Genomic DNA, 22,330 nt, shown 5'->3' on the forward strand with positions numbered 1-22,330 from the left:
AAATCAAGAGAGTGAGAAAAAAAGAGCCTCTCTATGTGGCTGTCCCTGTTGGTCAATTAGGACAGGCTACACTGTAAGAAGAGCAAAAATAACAAGAGGTTTCTTTGTTTGTTTGTTTTTCTTGTCTTTTTAGGGCCACGCCCATGGCATATGGAAATTCCCAGGCTAGGGGTTGAAGTGGAGCTACAGCTGCTGGCCTACACCACAGCTCATGGTGTTGCCAGATCCTTAAAACACTGATTAACACCAGGGATCAAATCTGTGTCTTCCTGTATACTAGTTGGGTTCGTTACCACTGAGCCACAATGGGAACTCCATAAGAGGTTTCTTTCTCCAATGTATTCATCCCAGGATGGCTGATACCTTTATGAAGCAGCAGCTGTTCAAGGACACAGGCTGTTGGGATCAACACCGTTCAAACATCGCCATCATCTTGCCAAAGGAAAAAGTGAAGTTTTGGAGAATCTCACTCATGGAATCAACTGCTCAGCCTGAAAGCAACACAGCATTTCTCCTCAATTCATTGGCCAGAACTACCACATCCCCTTGGTCCCTCCCTTCCTCACATTCCTCCACCCCTGAACTATAAAGGAAGTGCAATCCTAAAAAGTGCCTAGAAGGTAGAAACTATTATTTGAAGAGCAAATAATATAGGGATAATAACAGAGTGGCCAAAAGTCTGGAAAAATAGTTTTTTTTAAAAAAGGAACCCCCTTGGTTAATTTTTTTGGCACAGACTTTTTAAAATAAAATCAGAGACATAAATCACTTGAGCAATGCACCATACATGCACATGCAAGAACTGAAAAAAACTTGCATTTGAACCACAGTCATCTTAATTTGCATACATTAAGCAGTACATTGGTAACAAATGTATCATTTAATGCCACTACAATGTACTCACTCAATCACTTATTTTGTGCATTTGTCTATTTCCAGACTGTACCATCACAAGTTAATACTGATCTCACTGGAGTTGCTGTGAAAATTTAAAATGAGTTGATTCCTGGGAAGCTCTCAGTTAAACTCATTGGGTAAACTTACGTGTAGGACATAAACTGAAAATAGGGATGGTAATGAAGAGGACCAGTACACCACTGGTTGGAAGGCAGCATGCCTGTCACTCAGATACTGAAAACAAAAGGATCAAGTCTTTTTTGTGAGTGAGATTACTGACTAGCCAGTCTACCTGACTGCTTCTCCCCTGCTTATAAAACATCGTATTTTCTATTGCATTTTTGTACAGATACATGCTGGTCACCTATTAGCTGCCAGGTGCTGAAGATGCCAACAGTTCGGCAAGACGAACATGACCTTTGTCTTCTCAGAGTTGAGGTGTGGTAAGCTCAAAATACCTCTGGAATAGGCATCTTCCGTATTTTGCTAAAGGAACTAGTAGCAGAGGCAGGAATATGAATACTAATAAACAGATCAACTGAAAAACAACCTTCCTGTGTATGCAGGGGAAGGAAGGGAAGAAATGCAACCAGTAAGGGAGGAAGGGAAACACTGGCAGAGGAAAAACTGGGGGATAAGTGGAGAAAGTGTTATAGCAAAAATAACACTAACAATAATAATAATAAAACTGGTTGAACCGTCTCCATTGTGTTATGCCCTGCCTTGGCCCACTTAGTACAATGCTTTCCTGCTAATTAGACTTACATTGCACCTAGCATCTGGCTTTTCACAAATGATCTCTCCCTTGCTTAATTGCTCTATTTTACTAATGGTTACTTTCTAGCTAGTATTTTATTACACCTAGTGTTTTTTTTTAATTGGAATACCCCCTAATAAGCCCTCCCTGTTAGCAATCTTCATTCCAGAGAGAAAGTCAAGGAATGATAACCACTAAGACAACCAGAAACCATCACCAGACCATCTAACATCAATCTTGACAGCTCTGAAATGATCGATGGAAGACTATAGACACCTTAATCAATAACCCTGTCTTTCAAGCTAAAGCTACAGGACCCCTTGCTACCCCCTCTCAAGGCAGGACACAGTTTTGCGACATTAGCCTGCTGTGTCTTCCTTTGCCTAGCAGAGCAGTAAAGCTGCTCTTTCTCTTCCTCGAAACTGTCTCCAAGACGTAACTGGCGTCGGTATACAGAGGCGGCATTTTTGGCTACAAAAGGAGTAAGGAAAGTTGGAACATAAACCAAGGATGACTGAAACAAGAAGCAGATTAAATCCTAAAGAAGAGTAAGAGGAATTTCCAGCACATCTATAGCTTCCCAGCGGTCTCCCTAGATCGGGGCCAACACCGCCCAAACCACCGTTAAGAATATTCCAAACCCCGCCACACAGCGTGTCCTGACTGCGCCGGTTCTCCAGAGCTGGGCGCCGGCGCGGCTCTGTGACGTCAGGTGGAGGCGGGGCTTCAGGTCTGGGGAAGCCTAACCGAGAAGTTGGCGGTAGTGCGACTACCTTCCCGGCAGACAGGTGAGTAATGCTTTCCACCTTTAGGTGATTTTGTAAGAGCAAGGACAGGCTAAGCGGGCACGCGGGAGCTGCAGCCCTTCCACCCTATGGCTCCAGGCGGAGCCTGTGCGCCCTTGCAGAGTCAACTGGCCCCCGGGGTATGAATAACAGTGCTGGGGTCGCTCGGGGTGGTTTGGGGCCGCTTTGGCCGGTGGCTCAGCTAACTGCAGCCCGCCTGTGGGGAATTTTTTGGAAGCCTCTCTGGGGTGTCGGGGCCAGGACCCTGGGCGACTGGCCTGGAAGAAGTGACTGGAAGTGACCAAAGTTTGGGCTTGGGATTCCAGAGGTCTTGTACTCCTGGGCAGGTCTCTCTCTTCCCTCCTTGGGTCTCAGTTTCCTACCTTGTCCATTACAGGCTCTTTTGGTTTGGAAACAAATTTCTCAGCAGGATCAGCTTCCCCCACCCCCACCCCCACCCCCAAACGCCTCTCTCAAATTTGTTACACCAGGTACCCTTGAGAACTGACACTTGCACCGATCTTTGATCTTGACACTGCCCTCACCCCTTGTTTGAGTTGAGGTTCTCTGTACTTGCTCTAATTTTCCTCGTGACGCCAAGGTCAAAATGGAGCTTGCTCCCCTGAATTTAGATAAAGAAACACTTGCGGCTTTCTTTTGCCCCCAGTGCATCATGCAATTCTTCAGAAAAAAATCTGTGCCTCATTTTTTCTCATCTATAAATTGGGGCACATTAGTAGCCACTTGATAAGTTGTCTTATTAACTGAGGAAATTTAATAGCACTTGGAACAGTGCTTTACACGCAGTAAGCACTAAGTAAACACTAACTTTTTTTTTTTTTTTTTTTTTTCTTTTTAGGGCCTCACCCGCGGCATACAGAGGTTCCCAGGCTAGGGGTCTAATCAGAGCTGTTGCCACCGGCCTGTGCCAGAGCCACAGCAACGCCAGATCCGAACAGGGTCTGTGACCTACACCACCGCTCACCGCAACACCGGATCCTTAACCCACTGAGCAAGGCTAGGTGTTGAACCTGCGACCTCATGGTTCCTAGTCGGATTCGTTTCCGCTGTGCCACAATGGGAACTACAACACTAACTCTTAAAAGTATGACCCGCCCACACCCATACACTGATTTCACAGCTCTCTGGAAGTTCTTTTGCAGCAGGCAGCCAGGACTAACACTGCTTTTCATCCAACCATAAGGCCTTACTGTAAACTCTTATCCTTGGGTTTTTTTCTTTTTCCACACGAAAGAATGCATAATTCCTTTGAGATCCATCCAAGAAATTGATAATATCTATAGTTTGTTTCTTTTTATTGCAGAGTCATATTCTGTGGTATGGCTGTACCATAGTTGGTTCTATCACTCACTTGTTGAGGGACATTTGCATAGTGTCCAGTTATGGGCTGTTATAGAACTTCTGCGAACCCTTTTGTGAGTTTTTGTGTGACTGTGTTTTTATTTCTCTAGGACAAATGCCTAAGGGTACAATTATTGGGTCATAGGGTGCATTTAGTTAATTCATGTGATCATATATTTTTCTTTAGCACCTTGATATGGTGCACATTGATTGATTTTTCAGATGTTGAATATACCTGGAATAGATACCACTTGACTGTGGTATGCAATTCGTCTTATACATTGCTAGATTCTATTTGTTAATATTTTGTTAGAGCATAGACTTGAGAGGTATTACCATGTTTTTTTTACGTGTACTGTCTTTGTCTTGTTTTGGTATCAGGCATTAGTATTCTGTAGAGTCTTTAGTGATAACCCCTGTGTCATTGATGATATTAGTAATATGTGTCTTTATCTTTTTCAGTGGTGGTTTATTTTTATTGATCTTTTTCAAAGAATTAGTTCTTTATTTAATTTTTCTCTGTTTTCAGTTTCATTAATTTTTGCACTATCGTTTCTTCCCCCTGCTTTTGGTTTATTTTGCTCTCCTTTTTTTAGTTTCTTGATTATTAATTTGAGACTTTCTCTAATGTTTCTAATGTTAGCATATAGTGCTATAAATTTCTCTTTCAGCATTGCTTTTGTTGCATCTCACAAATTTTGACATATTGTCTTCATCTTCATGGAGTTTTGTGTATCTTAAAATTTCTTTTGCAACTTCCTGTTTAACCTATCAATTATTTAGAAGTGTGCTCTTTGGTTTTTAAGTATTTGGAGATTTACCTTTTGTCTTTCTGTCATTGATTTCTAGTTTTATTCCATGATGGTCATAAAACATAAACTGTATTTTTTTTTTTTTTTGGTCTTTTTGCCATTTCTTGGGCCAATCCCATGGCATATAGAGGTTCCCAGGCTAGGGGTCGAATTGGAGCTGTAGCCACCGGCCTATGCCAGAGCCACAGCAACATAGGATCTGAGCCGCGTCTGCAACCTGCACTACAGCTCAGAGCAATGCCAGAGCCTTAACCCACTGAGCAAGGCCAGGGATCAAACCCACAACCTCATGGTTCCTAGTCGGATTCATTAACCACTGAGCCATGACAGGAACTCCCTAAACTGTATGATTTTAATTCTTTAAAATTTTAAACAAAGTTGGATCCTTATGTAGATCGATTAAAGTTAAAATAGAAGCTAGAATAATAAAAATTAAACATCTAGGAAGGTATATGTTAAATATAGGCGCCCAGAAAAGGGTTAATAGCTGTATACAAAGTTCTCTACCAAACTAATAAGAAAAAGATAGGTAACCCTCTTGGAAGCTAGACAAAGGATGTAGATAAGCAATTCACAGGGGAATAAAAAAGTCCAAAAGGCCAGCAAACATGAAAAGATGTTCAAATATACTACTAATCAGAGAAATACAAGTTAAAGAATGAGATATTTTATACCCAAAGACTACAAGAATTAAAAGTAATGATACCACTAATTGATGATGGGATTGTAGGGAGATACACTCTTAGATTGCCAGAAGAAATGTGATTCTTACACTATTATTGGAAAGCAATCTGCCAATACCTATTAAAATTCAACCCAGCAATTCCACATTTGGGAATCTGGCCATTAGAGGAGATCTGGTGCATTCAGGGTGGTATGGCAGTAGATGGGACCTGGCCATTAGAAACAAAAGAACTGATATGTGTGGATACATGCCAGAACTTGGGGATTTACCAGTACTTATTGCAACATTGTCCCCAAACACTAGGTACTAGGTGAATGCCTGTCAGCAGGGAGATGACCATGTGAATTATAGTGTATCCATGTTATAGAACCATTAAAAATAAAGAATTAGAGTTATACTATTTGACCTGCAGGATCTTAATGCGTTATGAAACACGAAAGGAAAGTGCATAAACGTATATATAATATGCTATTTATCCAACACTGGCAAGTCATATTTATTAGAATATATATAAATGCCTATGTGCATTTGTGTGGTTATAAAAAAATTACAGAAGATTATGCTGAGTTAATAACAAGAGTTTAGGAGTAATATGCATGGAGGTGAGATGGAGAGATAGAGATGTGGCATGCAAAAGATTAAAAAATGATTGACCATTAAAAAAACCCCAACATATATCTCATTTTCCATTTAAATGAAATTATACTCATATATCTTTAAGTTTAAAACTTGAAACAAAGAACGTGAGCTCTCGAATCATTCAGACATCTGGGTTCGAATTCTGGCTCTACCACATTCCAGCTTATTTGTTGGGTAACCTTAGGGAAATTCCTTAATTTCTTTCAGTCATTTTTCCCCTCACATGTTTTTTTGGAAGTAATAGTACCCATCTCATAGGATGGTTGTAAAACAGTAACTGAAGAGTTACTCAGTGACATGAGGATGCAAGTTGGATTCCCGGCCTTGCTCAATGGGTTGAGGATCCAACGTTGCCACACGCTGTGGCATAGGTTGCAGATGGGCATTGCTGCGGCTGTGGCGTAGGCCAGCGGCTACCGCTCTGATTCGACTGCTAGCCTGGGAAATTCCATATGCCGTAGATGTGTCCCTAAAAAGACCAAAAAAAAAAAATTAAATGTTTTAATATTTATAAAGCACTTAACACAGTGCTTGACTCATAGAATATACATTAAAATATAAGTTCCTACTATTGACTCCATTCTCTTGCTTTTTAACATTTATGTATTTTTAAAAATTCATTACCACCCCCTAACTTTTTTGAAACATTCCCCTCTAGCTAATATAACTTTACATACCTTAGTTCATGCCCGTTCCTAATTTTTCTTTTTCATTCTTTTTCTGGCTTCTTTTTTTTTTCTTGCCTATAGATATTTCCCCCAGAGTTCAACAGGGGCTGTTAAGGAAGCCTTTGAGTTAGGTAACTAGGAAAATAATATTACTTTGTATGGAAACAGAAGTCAGGATGTAGGGTTGGTAGGGTTAGTTTTTGAAACAAGATTTTGGTTTTTACACAAAAGGTTTAGTACATCAGTGAGGCACCCAGATGAAAATATTCAGTACTTGGAAAAGTGGGATAGGAACTTGAAGAGTAGGTTGGGGAATGGAGAGATAGATATTACCTAAGGATTCTTCTAGATGGCTAATTCTCAAGGTGGATGTAAGCTCAAAAGGAGGGCACATAGAGAAGAGGACCCAGGGCAGAACCCTTATAGTACAGGAATCAGGGAAGGAAAGGTTCTTAATAAGCATGGGGAGATAGCACAGAAGCCAAGATAAGGGAGCTCTTTAAGAAGGGTCAGGACAAACCGTGTCTCTACTTTAGACTTTTTGGAGCTTTAGGCTTGACTCCCATTGTCCTCTGGCCTTGTCACTTATTTTCTTGAAACTTGCTATGTTTCCTCTAACTTCTCTCTTCAGTGTTCCCCCTTTATGTGAGCAGTGTTTCTGTTCCCCTCATCTTTAGCATCAGAATCCAAGTCGTCTTTGTCACTTTCCCTTCCCGGGCTTCCCATACAGAATGATTGATTACCAAGACTTTAGTCTCTCATTTACTTCTTTCCCACTCTTGCCCTCATTTCCGGCTTAGGTTATTTTGATAGCTTCCAAACTCTAGTGTAGTTGTGTGTTTTTTTTAGTCTTTCACAATTTTTTTTTTTTTTTTTTGTCTTTTTAGGGCCGCACCTGCAGCACATGGAAGTTCCCAGCCTAGGGGTCTAATCAGAGCTGTACCCAGCCTACGCCACAGCCATAGCAATGCAGGATCCGAGCCACATCTGCAACCTACACCACAGCTCACAGCAACGCCGGATCCTCAACCCACTGAGCGAGGCCAGGGGTTGAACCCGAAACCTCATGGTTTCTAGTCGGATTCTTTTCTCCGCTGCGTCACAACGGGAACTCCCCCACAATCTTCTTAAAAACACTTCTTTAATCAAACCCGTCCCCCTTTTAAAACTATCAGATTCCTTATGCCTACAATATTTTCCCAAACTGTTGTGAGAAAAAAGAGGAGATATTAGTGGGAGAGGTGAATAGGATTACTATTGACAAGATTGGTCAAATCAGTGGGTTTTTTGGGGGTTTTTTTTTTTTTGTCTTTTTGCCATTTCTTGGGCCACTCCCTCGGCATATGGAGGTTCCCAGGCTGGGGGTTGAATCGGAGCTGTAGCTGCCAGCCTACGCCAGAGACACAGCAATGCAGGATCCGAGCCTCGTCTGTGACCTACACCACAGCTCATGGCAACGCTGGATCGTTAACCCACTGAGCAAGGCCAGGGATCGAACCCACAACCTCATGGTTCCTAGTCAATTCGTTAACCACTGCGCCACGATGGGAACTCCCAAATCAGTTTTTTAAAGGTTGTATATATACTTTGTCTTTCCCTTAAATGTTCAAGGATTCTTAGTGTAATTTGAAAGCTTCTGCAGAACTAAAATTTATGTATCTTTGTTTAACTTATTTTGACAGATTGTATTTTCCAAAGTTCATTGGCCACAATAGTAACTCTCCTACCACATCCTTTTTTATAATATGCTATTTAGAGAGATCTAATTTTGCTTCCTTTGAAAATGAATGAGATTGTGGCTAATATGGAAATAGTGTTATGTAACTTCTGAGGCTAGGTCTTAAAAGGTGATAGTTTCAGTCTGATCCTTCTGAGACAGTTGTTCTTGGGACCCAGCCCTCATGCTCTGAACCAGCCCAAAATAGTCCATGTGGAGAGACCATATGGAATGAACATATGTGTAGATAGTCATGGCCAACAGACTATCCAAAAGCAGCGTCAGTCATCAGACATGAGAATAAAGATACTAAGAAAGGATTCTCACTTCTAGAGGACTTTTGCCTATGGTAAACATGTCATACTCACCAGTGATCACAGCAAAAGCAAATGATAATAATTTAATAATAATAAAGAGAAATAAAAGAAATAATAAAATTAAAAATCTATAGCACAGCCCTTGTTGAGGCCAGCAGAAGAAAGGCTGCACCAAGTTGGGTCCTTCCCTGGATTTTGACACAGTAGCTTCTTGTAGTGGGCACTTTTTATAAATTGTGGACTTCTTCTCAAGGGGCAGGTATTTATTTTGTAATCTTTCTAGAGCACACCCTGAAATCCAGCTTCTAATGAACATAGAGGCACAGGCCCCTTCCGAACAAAAAAGGTCCTCTCAGCTAAGGCCCCAGATACTACAGATTGCAAATAGGCTCTTCTTGCTGTGTTGTTTCTCAATTCTTAACCCACAGAATCCATAAGTGTGATAAAATTGTTGTAAGCCACCAAGTTTTGGGATAGTATGTTATGCAACAAGAGTTACTGGAACACCCAGTTATATATATAATAATATATATATATAATAATGTATATATATAATCTTGGTGTTTGTGAATAATTTCTTTCTTCCTATCCACTCTGCATATATTTATTTCTTTTCTGTGTCTTATTGCATTGGCTAGGACCTCAAGTACACTGTAGAATAGAAATGTTGATAGCAGACTTCCTTGTCTTGATGTAGAACTCAGAGGGGCTTTCAGTATTATACACTTAGTAAAATATTTGCCTAGGGTTTTTTTATTAGTAAAATATTTGCCTAGGGTTTTTTTTATTACTCAGTGAATTTTATTACATTTATAGTTGTGTAGGTTTTTTTTAAATAAATACTTATATTCTATACAAGACTGTCCCTTTATTTCTTCTTTTAAGAGTTTTTTAATGACTCTATTGGATTTTATCAAATGTATTTTCTGTATTGGTTGAGATGATTATATAATCTTTCTTCTTTATTCTGTTAATGTAGCACATTGGTTCAATTTAGGTTGTTTAAACAACCTTGTGTTTCTGATTTATACACAATTTGGTTGTCATGTGTAACTCTTTTATATATCACTAGATTTGGTGTACTAATATTTGGAATAGAGTTTTTGGCCCTATGTTTATGAGAAGTTGTCCCATAATTTTCCTTTCTTATAATGTCCTTGTCAGGTGTTGATATCAATGTTGGCTATCCTCAAAAATGGGCTGATAAGTGATCCTTTTTATTTTTTTCTCTGGACTACTCTGTAAGTTTGGTAATTTCTTCCTTAAGTGTTGACTCTCGTTTGGATCAGGAATTCTGGGTTCACAAGTATACATAGAACTAACCTTTTAGTGTTTGTTTCGGTTTGCTCACATCAAATTTATTGGCATAAAGGTCCTCATTATTATAGCACAGCTCATCACTTACATTTGATAATATTATGTGTAAAATTCCTGCCGTTTGAAGAGGTTTCAGTAACTTCCACCTTATATACATGATAAAACAAGTGATTTTTAGATTTTTTTGTGTGTGTGTGTGTTTAACTTTGAAAAAAAAAAAGGTGTGTCACTATCTTTCTTTCAAGTACAGTGAAATTTAATTCAAGAATATATGGACATTGCAACACAGGATTTTTAAAAAAACTTACCACTTGCAGTTCTTACATGGATAAAGTAGAATTCTTACTGAATAGGCAAAATAAAATGCAGACATTTCTTGGATGCTAAAGCTGAGTAAGAGACTCATTTATAGGGATCAAATGCTACTTTTCTGTTTTGTATATTGTCTAGGTTTGTGTAAGATTTAATTGGGAAGAAATTGTTAAATAAAGTTAGAAACCCCTTAATATAAGCTGCTGAACACCTATATCTCAGTGTGTAAGGTTTGCCTAAGTTGTACAGATTATATCTACACTGTACACTTGATTTTTGTCCAGCCTGTCTTGTTGCTTATCAAAACTGAAATCATTGGAGTTCCCGTCGTGGCACAGTGGTTAACGAATCCGACCGGGAACCATGAGGTTGCGGGTTCCGTCCCTGCTCTTGCTCAGTGGGTTAACGATCCGGCGTTGCCCTGAGCTGTGGTGTAGGTTGCAGACGCGGCTCGGATCCCGAGTTGCTGTGGCTCTGGCGTAGGCCAGTGGCTACAGCTCCGATTCGACCCCTAGCCTGGGAACCTCCATATGCCGTGGGAACAGCCCAAAGAAATAGCAAAAAGACAAAAACAAAACAAACTGAAATCATTAAAGTTTACTTGTCAGTAGTGGCTGAAGGTGGAGCCATCAGCCTTTAATAATATGTGTTAGAACGCATTGTCCCAATTTGCCAGTTGTTTGCAGCATTGAATTGCAGCATTGGATTCTTAGGTAAGGAAGAATTTGAATTCTCAAACTTTAATTTTTTCTTTACTTTTTTTATTTCGTTGTGTGAGATACAGATACATAAGAGTGAAGTAAAATAAAAAGATGCTTTATCAATAACACATTAATTCCATTTCTCAGTTGTATTTTACTTTATAGTGTTTTAGAGTTATTGTTAATTTTATGTTTGTTTTCCAGTTTTTATAGACTGAGCTTCATATATTCTTGAATTCTCATTAACTTTATGGCTAATCAAATGCCTAAGATGTCATTTACTTTGAAGTTAATAATTTGTGAGTTGAATATAGTTAATAACTTTAGATCCTCTTCTGGTGTAAATCTTGAATTTAGCCAGTGTCCTTTCTGTTAGTGCTCTAATTTAATACTGTGTATAACAGTTAAATCTAATATTGTTTCTAACACTTTATAAATGTCATAAGACATTTATATATATGCAGTGTTTTGCCGTAGTTTTAGAGATTGGGCGGCAGTGACATTTACTAACGAACTAAAAATCAACCCACGAGAAAAGGTGAGGTGATCTCTGTGCTTATCTAGTCAACCAACATATTTTAAATATTATTTTGAAAGGAGTCCCACTTTTTATGTGAGAATTTTGCATTCCAGGTATTTTCCAACCTTGGCACTACTGACATTTTGGGATAGTAGTTCTTTGTTGTAGGGGGCTGGCCTGTGCTGTGCAGGATGTTTAGCAGCATTCCTGGCCTCTACACTGGTACTGACATCTCCTCCAACACCAAGTTGTGACAATGAAAACCATATCCAGATATTTGTTGTCATAGGTCTTCCGGAAGCAGCAGCATCTCCGTTTGGAAATCACTGCTTTAGAGAGACCTCACAGCCTAAGCACAGAGGTGGAGGCACCAAAAACTCCAAAAATCTGCTGAGAAAGTACATTGAAACCAGGGGGAAAAACCCGCCTCCTGCAGTATCTCTCTTCCAGCACACTCTTACACTCTTGTTTTTGGGTTTTTTGTTTTGTTTTGTTTTGTTTTTTGTCTTTTTTGCCATGTCTAGGGCCACTCCTGCGGTACCTGGAGGTTCCCAGGCTAGGAGTCTAATTGGAGCTGTAGCCGCTGGCCTACGCCAAAGCCATAGCAACTGGGGATCTGAGCCACGTCTGCAACCTACACCACAGCTCACGGCAACGCCAGATCCTTAACCCACTGAGCAAGGTCAGGGATTGAACCCACAACCTCGAGGTTCCTAGTCGGATTCGTTAACCACTGCGCCATGACAGGAACTCCTTCCAGCACACTCTTCAAGGTTAACATCATATCAGCTGGCAAAGGAAAAATGTTTCAAAGGCCCAGATCTGTTTTTCCAGAGAAAGCGATGAAGGATGAGTTTAGAGACAATAAACTGATGAGCCGGCACAAGGGGGAAAGCATTCCAGAAGGGATGGGAAAGTAAAATATTAGCAAAGATATAGGAGCAGAAAAGCATAAAGACACTGAGGAAATGCAGGGACAAGACAGACCAGAGTGCAGGGTCAGAGTAAAGTGGTAAGAGGAGAAAAAGCTTTAAGGGTACTTAGAATCTGGAGTCTGGAGGGTTCTGAATGATAGGAGGATAGAAAGACCAATGAAAGTTTGAGACATGGGCCTGTTGATAGACACGCGGAAGGCAGAGGCAGAGATAGAGGAGAGATATAAATAATTGGGGACTGCTGTTTGCACATATTTTGGAAATTGTTCATGATGTTATCATTCTGTTTTATTCCACCTATCCATTTCATAATTTAATGATGTAATGCTGTTATAATGCATAAAACATATTTACAGGATTTGGGATGAGGAGATTAATAGAGGAAAAATGTCAGAACTCATCAAGCAGTTCGCTGTCCCTCTTTACAGTTCTAAGAGAGTATAAGAGCAGTCTTCCCCAGGTGAAGGTAGGGACGTGTCTCAGTGGTAGAAAAGGTAGCTGTAAGGGAACTCCAGCAGAAGCGAAGTTAGCCGTGGCTGTGGTCAATTTAGACTGGAGAGGAGAGTTTTGGAATTTTTGTTTTGATTCACACTCATCTTTAGTCTTTAATTTCACCAAAGACATGCCCCTGTTTCTCCCTACTCTTGTGGTTTAAATTTTTTTTTCTTTTTTGCTTTGTAGGGCCACATTCACGGCATGTGGAATTTCCCAGGCTAGGGGTTGAATCAGACCTGCAGCCGCCGGCCTATGCCAGAGCCACAGCAACGCCAGATCCAAGCCACATCTGCAACCTACACCACAGTTCATGGCAACGCCGGATCCTTAACCCACTGAGGAAGGCTAGGGATGGAACTGGCATCCTCACAGATACCAGTCAGATTCATTTCCGCTGAGCCATGACAGGAACTCCAATTTTTTTTTCTTTTTTCTTTTCTTTTTTTTTTTTTTTTACAATTCTATAATCTAGAATAGCTGAATAGTCATAGGTCTCTCATATCTCTCTGTGGCATTTCCTTCTAGATATAGTGAATTTTGTCTTTTTTATTCTTAAGTATTGTCTTTGGCTCAAGGTTTTACATTTCAGTGGCTCTTCATATTGTTTTTCTCCCCTTATTTAGAAATGGACTCAGATATCAAGGAAGAAATTCCTGTGCATGAGGAATTCATTTTATGTTGTGGAGTTGAAACCCAGGTTCTAAAATGTGGTCCCTGGACTGACCTCATTAATGATCAAAGTGCCAACAGACCTAAGCTGCTTATTTTTATTATTACTGGTAAGTTAAAAAATCTGAATAAGGAGACATTATTCAGACACTTATAACTGTTTCTGATTTTAAAGAGAATTTGATAAGTATAACAAACCTTATGGAAGGAAATAAAATCACTCAAACCACTGATAACAACCACTTTTAATACTTTGGTGCCTGGGCTTTTTGTTTATGTTCTGTGCATTAATGTATATATTATATATACTACATATATATAAAATCACAATGTGTACTGTACATATAGTTTTGGAATCTGCTTTGAAAATTTCTTAATGATTTTAGAATAATTAGAACTTTATCATTAAATATCATTAAATAATCTTTCCTGTCTCATTTCAAGATGATGAGTTTATGGTAGAACATTTATTTATTGTGGGTCATTTGTGACTTTTGCTGGATCAGTGTCAGTAGAATGTTAGGGGTAGATACTTGATTGTAGGTATTTGAAGCACTCTTAAAAATAAGGAGTTTGACATCACCCTTAAAGATTAAACATAAAACTATAAATATGTAGCATAACATATCATATCCTATACACAGCTAAGCTAAGGGTATTATGATTACATTTGTTTTCTTGTACATTTTTGTTTGTTTCCCCTGGATTAGTGCTTGTTTCTCTTATTAATGTTCCCTTTGCTTAATTTCTTTGTTTTATTTGGTTAGTTTCTATGTTTCTAATTTATCTTAAAACTATTTGCTAGAAGTGAAAAAAAAAATCCTCTCATCTTTAGAGTAATCAGTTTTTTGTGTTTCTGTTTGGTTTTGGCATTATCCCACCCAGAACTCTCTGTTCTTTGGCCTCAATCTAGACTGCTTGCTCTTTCAACCTGCTGCACAGCCCAGCCTAGGGACTCCTTTCACTTTCCTGAGTTGGATTCCTTGTTTCCTGGGTCCCTTGTTTTTGGTGGAGCACATCTGCTAGGAACTTCCTGAGACGAGTGCATGGGAAGTAACCTTTTAAAGGTCTAGCAGGTCAGAAAATGTCTTAGGCTTCTAGATTGGAGATCATTGTGTCCATAGAATTTAGAGGGCATTTTCATTGTTTTCCAGGGTTCGTGGTGTTTTTTTTTTTAGAAGTCTTGGTATTATTCTGAGTTTTGCTCTTTTGTGAGTAAACCCCCCCCCCCACCCGCCCCAAATATTTTAGATCTTTTCTTTGTTCAAAAATTCTGAAATTTGGAGTTTTCATTGTGGCTCATAGTGTCTGTAAACATGCGGGTTCTACCTCTAGCCTTGCTCAGTAGGTTAAGCATCTGACGTTGACCCAAGCTGTGACATAGGTTGCAGATGGGGCTCAGATCCCACGTTGCTATGGCTGTGGCATAGGCAGGTCTCATTCAACCCCTAGCCAGGGAACTTCCATATGCTGCAGGTATGGCCGTAAAAAGAAAAAAAAAAAAATTCTGAAATTTTACAGTCAGGCACTGGATGGATGTTTTTCATGTGCTGTATTTAGATTTTAGTATGGATGTTTTTCATACGTTGTATTTATATTTTGATGGACCTTTTTAAACTAAAAACTTCAAATCTAAGAACTCTGTTTTCTCTTTTTTTTATAGGCTCCTATTTTTCTTTTTTTTTTTTGGCTTCTTATTAGAGTTTTTACTGTGTTCCTTTTTTGTGTTACTTTGCATTAGTGTTTGTTTTTCCTCAAAAGTTTTGTTAATCCTTGACTACCCTTTCATTTTTAAGAGGAAGACACACAAAAAAATTAATTGGAAGCTTGCATTCAGGGGTGGGTCTTGTCCACAGGTAGGTCTAGGGTAACCAGCCATCTTCGTCTGAGGGGTTTTTCCAGGACACATGACTTTTGGTACTAAAATCTTGACAACAGGATGGGAAAAACAGGATGCTTGGTCACTCTAGGTAATCTTCACCTTAGGGTGATCAGGTAAAGACCCAGCATTTCATTGGAGGATTTCCAGCTGGCGATATCTATAGTTATTTTTTGGATCTTTCAGTTTTCCCAGGAAGGAGCCTTCCAAGTATCCTGTTTGAGGAATGGAAGCCTATCTGCTAATGTTCAGGGCTGAACAAGAGAAAGGAGGTTGTTGTTTCAGTATTTCTTCTCAGCCTCGTGCTTCTGTTCTCAACTGGGCTAAGATTTCTAATCTGCAATCTCTCTTTGGTTTAACCTCTTCTGAAAATAAACTTCCAGTGTTCTGCCACGATGTACCAGTCCTTTTGGAAAGCCGTCTGTCAACATCTATTAAAATTAAAAATACATATGCTCTCCAGTAGTGAGGGGGAGTTTGAAATTATAGGCATGACAACTGCTATTTGATGAAGCAGAGATTTGGAGGCCGTGGTCGAGTGTAGGATTGAGAAAATAATTAGAAACATTGTCTTGGACTGGAGAAGGGATATCCTTCTGAAGCCAGGATGAAGAAGGTGAAGCTGGTTACTGAAACGGAGAAGCGTGAAGGCAGGTCAGAGGCAGTAAAGTCGTTCCTGCCTCCTAACCTCTGCTTTCTCTTTTAATTAAGAGTAAGTAAGAATGGCAGAGAGTGAATAGGGGCCTTGAGGAAATGTGTCAGCATTGAAAACAGCAGATATGCAGGGTGAAAGGAATTAGTGACCAAAAACAAGTAGATAGATGTTTGAGCAAAGCTGTGATCACACATTAGGTATATTGGGAGTGAAGTCTAAATGGGCAGAAGATTGAGCTGGAGAAGGGCTGTCAGAGTTAGGATCTTTTTCTTTTTCTTTTTTCTTTTCTCTCTTTTGTCTTTTCAAGGCCACACTCATGGCATATGGAAGTTCCTAGGTTAGGGGTCTAATGGGAGCTACAGCTGCCGCCCTATGCCGCAGCCACAGCCACGCCAGATCCAAGTTGTGTCTGCCACCTACACCACAGCTCATGGAAATGCCAGATCCTCAACCCACTGAGTGAGGCCAGGGATCAAACCCTCAACCTCATGTTTCCTAGTTGGATTCGTTTCCACTGCGCCATAACAGGAACTCTCTAGGATCTTTGAATGTAAACCACTTCTGAGTAACGAAAAGAGGTAGGCCTGTGATTCTTAATGTTGTTGTCAGGACGAGTAGTATCATCTAAGAACTTGTTACAAATGCAGGTTTTGGGGTCCCACCCCAGACCTTCTGAACCAGAAACTCTGTGGGTGGGGCATTCTGTGTATTAAGAAACCCTCTAGGGGATTTTGATATGCACAGCACAACTGTGGCTGTTGAAATTAGTGGCTTAGAGTGAATGTAGGTGAAGTTCTTTGGATTTGATCAAGATAATGAATTATGGGACACAGGTATTGGCTTAGCCAATCCACCCAGATCTTGAAATCACCTAAGTTATGGAATAGCAAGTGAAACTGACACTTAAGTGTCAAGGTTTTCAGGGAAAGTGTGAGAGTGACTAAAAACTGATAGATGGAAGTAGATGGCTTCAGTCTTAGAGAAGGAGAGTTTGTTACAGGACGAACCAGTAAGTGGAGCCAACAGTCCTCTCTGCTTCCCCACTAGGTGTTCATTCACTCACTCATTTGCATTAGGTGCTAGGGATAGTGAATTACAAAAGCCTTTGCTCTCATTGAGGTATATGAGCTGTTAGAGAAAAGTGAGGTCTCTGTTGCAGGGCCTTGAAAGGAAGAGAGTCCATCATAGGGAGAGGCAGATATGGTGACGAGATAGAGAATTCATGAAGACACTGGGGAGAAAGGGAAGCTTAAAACACATGGCGTTTTGGTTTTTTTTAATAGTCTCATTGTTTTATAGGGCTTTGACATTTTCAGATCATTTCATTTCCTGGTGATCTTTTATGTTTGACCTTCTATTCTCCTTCCTGCCTTTGGACCTTTTCCTGGGAGTTTGTGCAAGCTGTAGGCTGGTGCTTCTCTTTAGTTTGTGAAATTCATAATTGTGTTTTATTTGGGGGCCTAGTCTGTTTATACTGTGGGGAATATTAGGTGACTGCATCCTAATATGCAGGATGGCGAAGCCACTGTAGACCTAATGTTTAGTCCATCTCTGATAGGCTGCCATATCATTTCGTTTTATTTATTTGTTTGTTTTTGTCTTTTTGCCTTTTCTAGGGGCACTCCCTCGGCATATGGAGGTTCCCAGGTTAGGGGTCTAATCGGAGCTGTAGCCACCGGCCTACACCAAAGCCATAGCAACTCGGGATCCGAGCCGCATCTGTGACCTACACCACAGCTCATGGCAACGCCAGATCCTTAACCCACTGAGCAAGGCCAGGGATCACACCGGCAACCTCATGTTAAAAAATTAAAATTAAAATTAACCCTAACCCTAACCCTAACTCAGTAAAAAAATTAAAAGTGGCTGTCGGATTCATTAACCACTGAGCTGCGATGGGAACTCCAACATTTCATTTTAAATCACTTTGCTTACACAGCTAGCAAAATTAGTTCATCACTTTTAAGTTAGTGATGATAAGGAGGATTTATTTATTGGAATCCACAGAATGAAGAACTTTTTAGTTTCTTCTTTTCCATTGAATTTTCATTGTTGAATTCTCTTTATAGCTTCCTTGGACTTTCTTTAAGTAGTGAAACAAGCAAAGGGAGGCAATATGAGAACTCACTATAGAACATATTGTGTCATTGTAATATTCAAGTGGTCATATAGGGATAATGGAATCATGTGATATGGCTTGTGCTGTGAGTACAGTGATTGGGGGTGAAACAGACAAGGCTTCATGGACAAGCCCAAAGTTCTGTCCACAGGACAGCCTTCTCTACATGCTATGTCATACTCAATTGGTATATGGAAGTTTCTGTCCCCTATAAGATAAACTAAAAGGTATAAGTCTGCTTGCAATGTTAAGTAATTAAGAGCTGATTGGCAGTCGGGGTCTAGAGATGGTCACCACAGCCTCTGTTAGACGTTAGACATTGCTCAGGCATTTGACTATGTGTATGTTTTAGCATGTGTTTATAACACACTTTGATATCCTTCAAAAAAATGACCTGCATTTCTGTATTGGAATGTTTTCGAACATCCTTACACCTGGAGGTAGATACACACACACACACACACACGCACACACATCTGATTTTAGTTGTGTAAGCAAGACCCTTTTAATTTTCTCTGTGATTTCCTAACCAGGAAGTTTAGTTCATGGTTCATGAAGTGTAACATAAGCCATAACGTTTAAGTGGCGGAGTATGCAAGGACATCAAAACATTTTGTATTATATTTTCCACCCCTGTCTCTAAGTTAGACCTTCATGTTCCTGGCCATTGTGGACTCTCCTGTTTCTTCAGGAGCCAAACTTTTTATTGCCCAAGCGCTTTTGCACCTGTTTTCTTCTGTCCTAGTATTCTCTTCCTTCAAATCTTTACGTAGTGGATTTCTTCTCATCTTTTGGGTTTTAGCTAAATGTCACCCACACATTTTTCTCAGGCCATCCTAATCTCACTCCTTCTCTGTCACATAATCGTATTTATTTCCTTCATAGAAGTTGTTACACTCTTGATTTTACCTATTTAGTTATGTGAATATATTCTCCTACTAGAATATAAATTACAAAAAGGATAACTAAAAGAATAGACAAAAGAAGCTATAGTACTGAATAGAATGAAGGGACATGGAGTAGTTGGCATTATCATCTACTTAATGGTGATAAAATAGTAAATCAGAAAGCTTAAGATCTCAGGGAAAGTCATTAAGGGAAAGAACTCAGACTTAAACCCAGAGGTAAGGAGAAAAATTTGTTTTCTAGCTATGTATCTGTCTTGTCCTTGCAACTACTGCATCTGAATCATGCAGTTGTTATCTTTGGATTCTCCTTAAAGCTAAACCAGTTTAATACTCTACATCCAAAATTATAGAATGCTGTATGTTAAATTTATTCAGTTAAAAAAATTAAAAGTGTAATAACAATTGTAATAGCTACCATTTATTCAGCACCTATTATGTGCCAAGTACTGTGTGCAAGTGGCTGTCCATTCATTATCCTTAGTGATAATGTCAGCAACTTTACAGAGCTGATGTCAGATGAAGTAAAATGAGGCATGCAGAAAACCCTAGACTAGGTAATTTTAAAATTCAGTATTATTATTTTCTTTTGTATGTTCTTTCAGTCTGTAGATATTTATTGAGCACTTATCATCTGTGTGATAACACCAGTAACACCTTGGGCAAGTCATTTAACCTCTACCTCAGGTTTTCTCACGCAATAAATGGAAATAATAATAGTGCTACCTCGTGTGAGGACTAAATGAGCCAGCATATGTAGAACAGTTAAATACTGCCTGGCATGTAATAAGTTATAGCAGTTAAAAATGTTGATTATTATTATTTTCTAGCCATACCAAGCAACTATAAAACTTTGCTGAGAGGCATAAAACATTTGAACATGAGACATGACACATTCCTAGAAGGTGAAACTCAGTAGTGTAAAAAACTGAAATATTTCTAAATTAATGTATAAATGAGATAAAATTTCCATCAGAATTCCAAAGAAATTTTTTTAACTGAAACTAGAAAAATAATTCTAAAGTTTGTAAAATCAGCCTAAGAAATTTGGAGGGTATAAAATGATGAGAAGGTGAGTCCCCACTGTGGTGCAGTAAATTAAGGATCTGGCATTGTCTCTAAAGTGGTGCAGGTTCAATCCTAGGGCCAGTGCAGTGGGTTAAGGATCTGGCATTGACACAGCTGTAGTGTGGGTCACAAGGATTTGACCCAGGAGCTTCCATATGCTGCAGGTGTGGCTGAAAAAAAAAAAGAAAGAAAGAAAGAAAAGAAAAAGAAAAAGAAAAGAAAGAAAAAAAAAAAAAAAAGAAGGAAATCTTTAAAACAAAACCAGTGTGGTAATCAAGACAGTATGGTGCTGGCAGAGAAGAAAGAAAAAAATAAGTGGAATTATTTGGAATCAAAATTAGCAAACAAATATGAGAATTCAGTATTGGATCAGAAGACATTTCAAATCCATGCAGAAAGAATGGGTTCTGTAATAAACGGTCTTAGGACACTTAGTTATTCACTTGAAAAGAAGTTGGATTGCTACTTTGTTTTTTATGCTCAAAAATATGCCAACCTTATTAAAGGTTTAAATATGAAACATGAAACAGTATTATCATATCCACCAAAGATGTTACAGCAACCCTGTGCTGATACACCCCCTCCTCTCTTCTTTCTCCTCTGGCTGCATGCAGATGACTCATCAGTAATGTGTTCTTGTAGCCAAAGAACACAATACTTGATTTGAGGAAGCTTTCATCTATTTAGCAAAGATGACACTAGCACCATCACAAAAAAGAACTTGCAACATGGGTGACCATGTCAGAATGCAACAGAAGCCAAATAATAAAGCCATTATATATTCCCATCATGGCTAGTCACTGAAGACAAGTTTGAATAGGTAATATTTATACAGCTCCTATGTATCGAGCAGTGTTTAACTATTTTTCATGTATTAATTCACTTAGTTCCCATGTGAGGTAGTATGATTATTATCCTCATTTTATGGATGAGGAAACCAAGACCCAGAGAGATGAAATAACTTGCCAAAAGGTCACACAGTTGATAAATGGCAAGGCCAGGATACCATCCCAGGTAGTCTGGCTCTACTCTGTGCCCTTAACCACATTACTACATTGCTTATTTAGGAAACCAGAAGATACAAAGTAAAGAAGAAATCAGTAAAATTTGACAAGGATGACAAAGTTTACATCGATGCAGCACAACCCTGCCATTAATTGCAGAGAGGGGAAAACCTAATACCTTGAAGAAATAGATAAGTTGATTGGAGAAATAGATCCTGATGGAAATGGATTTGTATTTATGAAGGCGTTATACAGATGATGATTGCAAGGTGAAAACCCTGTTTTTTCTTTTCTCCCAAAAATGTATCAGATTGACTTAAAAAAATCATTTATTTATTCATTCTGTTTCTTTCAACCCATGTCAAAAATACCTTTTGTTCATACATAAGAAAAATCTGCATGTATTAATTGGTGGTCTTTTCTCCAAAAGATCAAACTATATGTCTCTTTACAATATAAGTACTTGTGATAAATGACCAGAAAATACTTAGTAGATTCCTTAAATTTCTTTTTGTGAGTGGACAATAATTGGTTTTTTATGCAGCTTGGTAACTACACCTAGTCAAATCTCGAAGGCCTTACAAGCAGTAATAATGATTTTAGACAATAGGAAGCCACTGAAGGGTGTTTAAGGAGGCTATGATTTGGTTTGAGGTTTGGAGATATCTTCCTGGATACCCTGAAGAATGGATTCCTAGGGGACAAGAATGGCTAGAAGACCCATTAGGAGGCTGTTGTGGGAAACCCAGTGGGAAGTGAAGATACTAAAGAATGGGACCAAGTTGAGATATATTTTGGAAGCAAAGTTGGCAGGACTTAATGGTGAATTGGGTGTGAAAAACAGGGAGAAATCAAGAATGAGTCCTGGTGTTAGGATTTGAGTATTTGGTTTATGGTTGGTGGTTCCATTTATTAAGTTGAGGGACACAAAGGAAGAATTTCTTTGCAGCAGTTGAAGAACAAAGCAGGAGCAAAAGTTTTCTAAGTGATAGTTCCCAGGCTTAAGGTATTAAGGATATTAAAATTGAGTTGTATGTGTAAGTGTTACTGCATTTGTACAAAGAAGTGTTAGGAATAGAGCTTTCTTTTTCAGTCTACACATTGTCTTTGTG

The 22,330-nt window shown here is 39.1% G+C and overlaps 1 protein-coding gene and 2 long non-coding RNA genes across 16 annotated transcripts in view; 1 reads left to right on the forward strand and 2 right to left on the reverse strand.

The window, feature by feature from the left end:
- The window catches only part of LOC102168156 (uncharacterized), a 64,393-nt gene extending 62,051 nt beyond the window's left edge, over positions 1–2,342 (reverse strand). For 3 of the 9 annotated variants that reach the window (XR_014842488.1, XR_014842486.1, XR_014842490.1), the window contains exons 1-3: positions 1,262–2,342; positions 1,045–1,131; positions 364–491 (exon numbers count right to left, since the gene is read on the reverse strand). This is a non-coding gene — a long non-coding RNA (uncharacterized LOC102168156). Of the gene's footprint in view, positions 1–363; positions 492–904; positions 1,132–1,261 lie in introns of those variants that run through there. The other 6 variants (XR_014842487.1, XR_014842485.1, XR_014842489.1 and 3 more) reach the window with 4 other exon arrangements.
- Positions 2,343–2,388: 46 nt separating this feature from the next.
- The window catches only part of LDAH (lipid droplet associated hydrolase), a 111,589-nt gene continuing 91,647 nt past the window's right edge, over positions 2,389–22,330 (forward strand). For 4 of the 6 annotated variants that reach the window (XR_014842463.1, XM_005662712.4, XM_013996307.3 and 1 more), the window contains exons 1-2: positions 2,389–2,442; positions 13,543–13,698. Coding sequence is in view for 3 of the 6 variants with exons in the window: in XM_005662712.4 (XP_005662769.1) it covers positions 13,545–13,698 (154 nt within the window). In the remaining 3 variants the exon portion in view is untranslated. Of the gene's footprint in view, positions 2,443–13,542; positions 13,699–21,281; positions 21,488–22,330 lie in introns of those variants that run through there. The other 2 variants (XM_013996308.3, XM_005662715.4) reach the window with 2 other exon arrangements.
- Positions 13,541–22,330, reverse strand: part of LOC146404936 (uncharacterized) — a 639,839-nt gene continuing 631,049 nt past the window's right edge. Inside the window, exon 2 of the long non-coding RNA XR_014842521.1 lies at positions 13,541–15,048. This is a non-coding gene — a long non-coding RNA (uncharacterized LOC146404936). The remainder of the gene's footprint in view (positions 15,049–22,330) is intronic.

Source organism: Sus scrofa, chromosome 3 (genome assembly GCF_054392235.1).
Source record: "Sus scrofa isolate SSC_HxYL_T2T_F1_AM1 chromosome 3, Sscrofa_HxYL_maternal_Yorkshire_Landrace_v2.0, whole genome shotgun sequence".
Lineage (NCBI taxonomy): Eukaryota > Metazoa > Chordata > Mammalia > Artiodactyla > Suidae > Sus > Sus scrofa.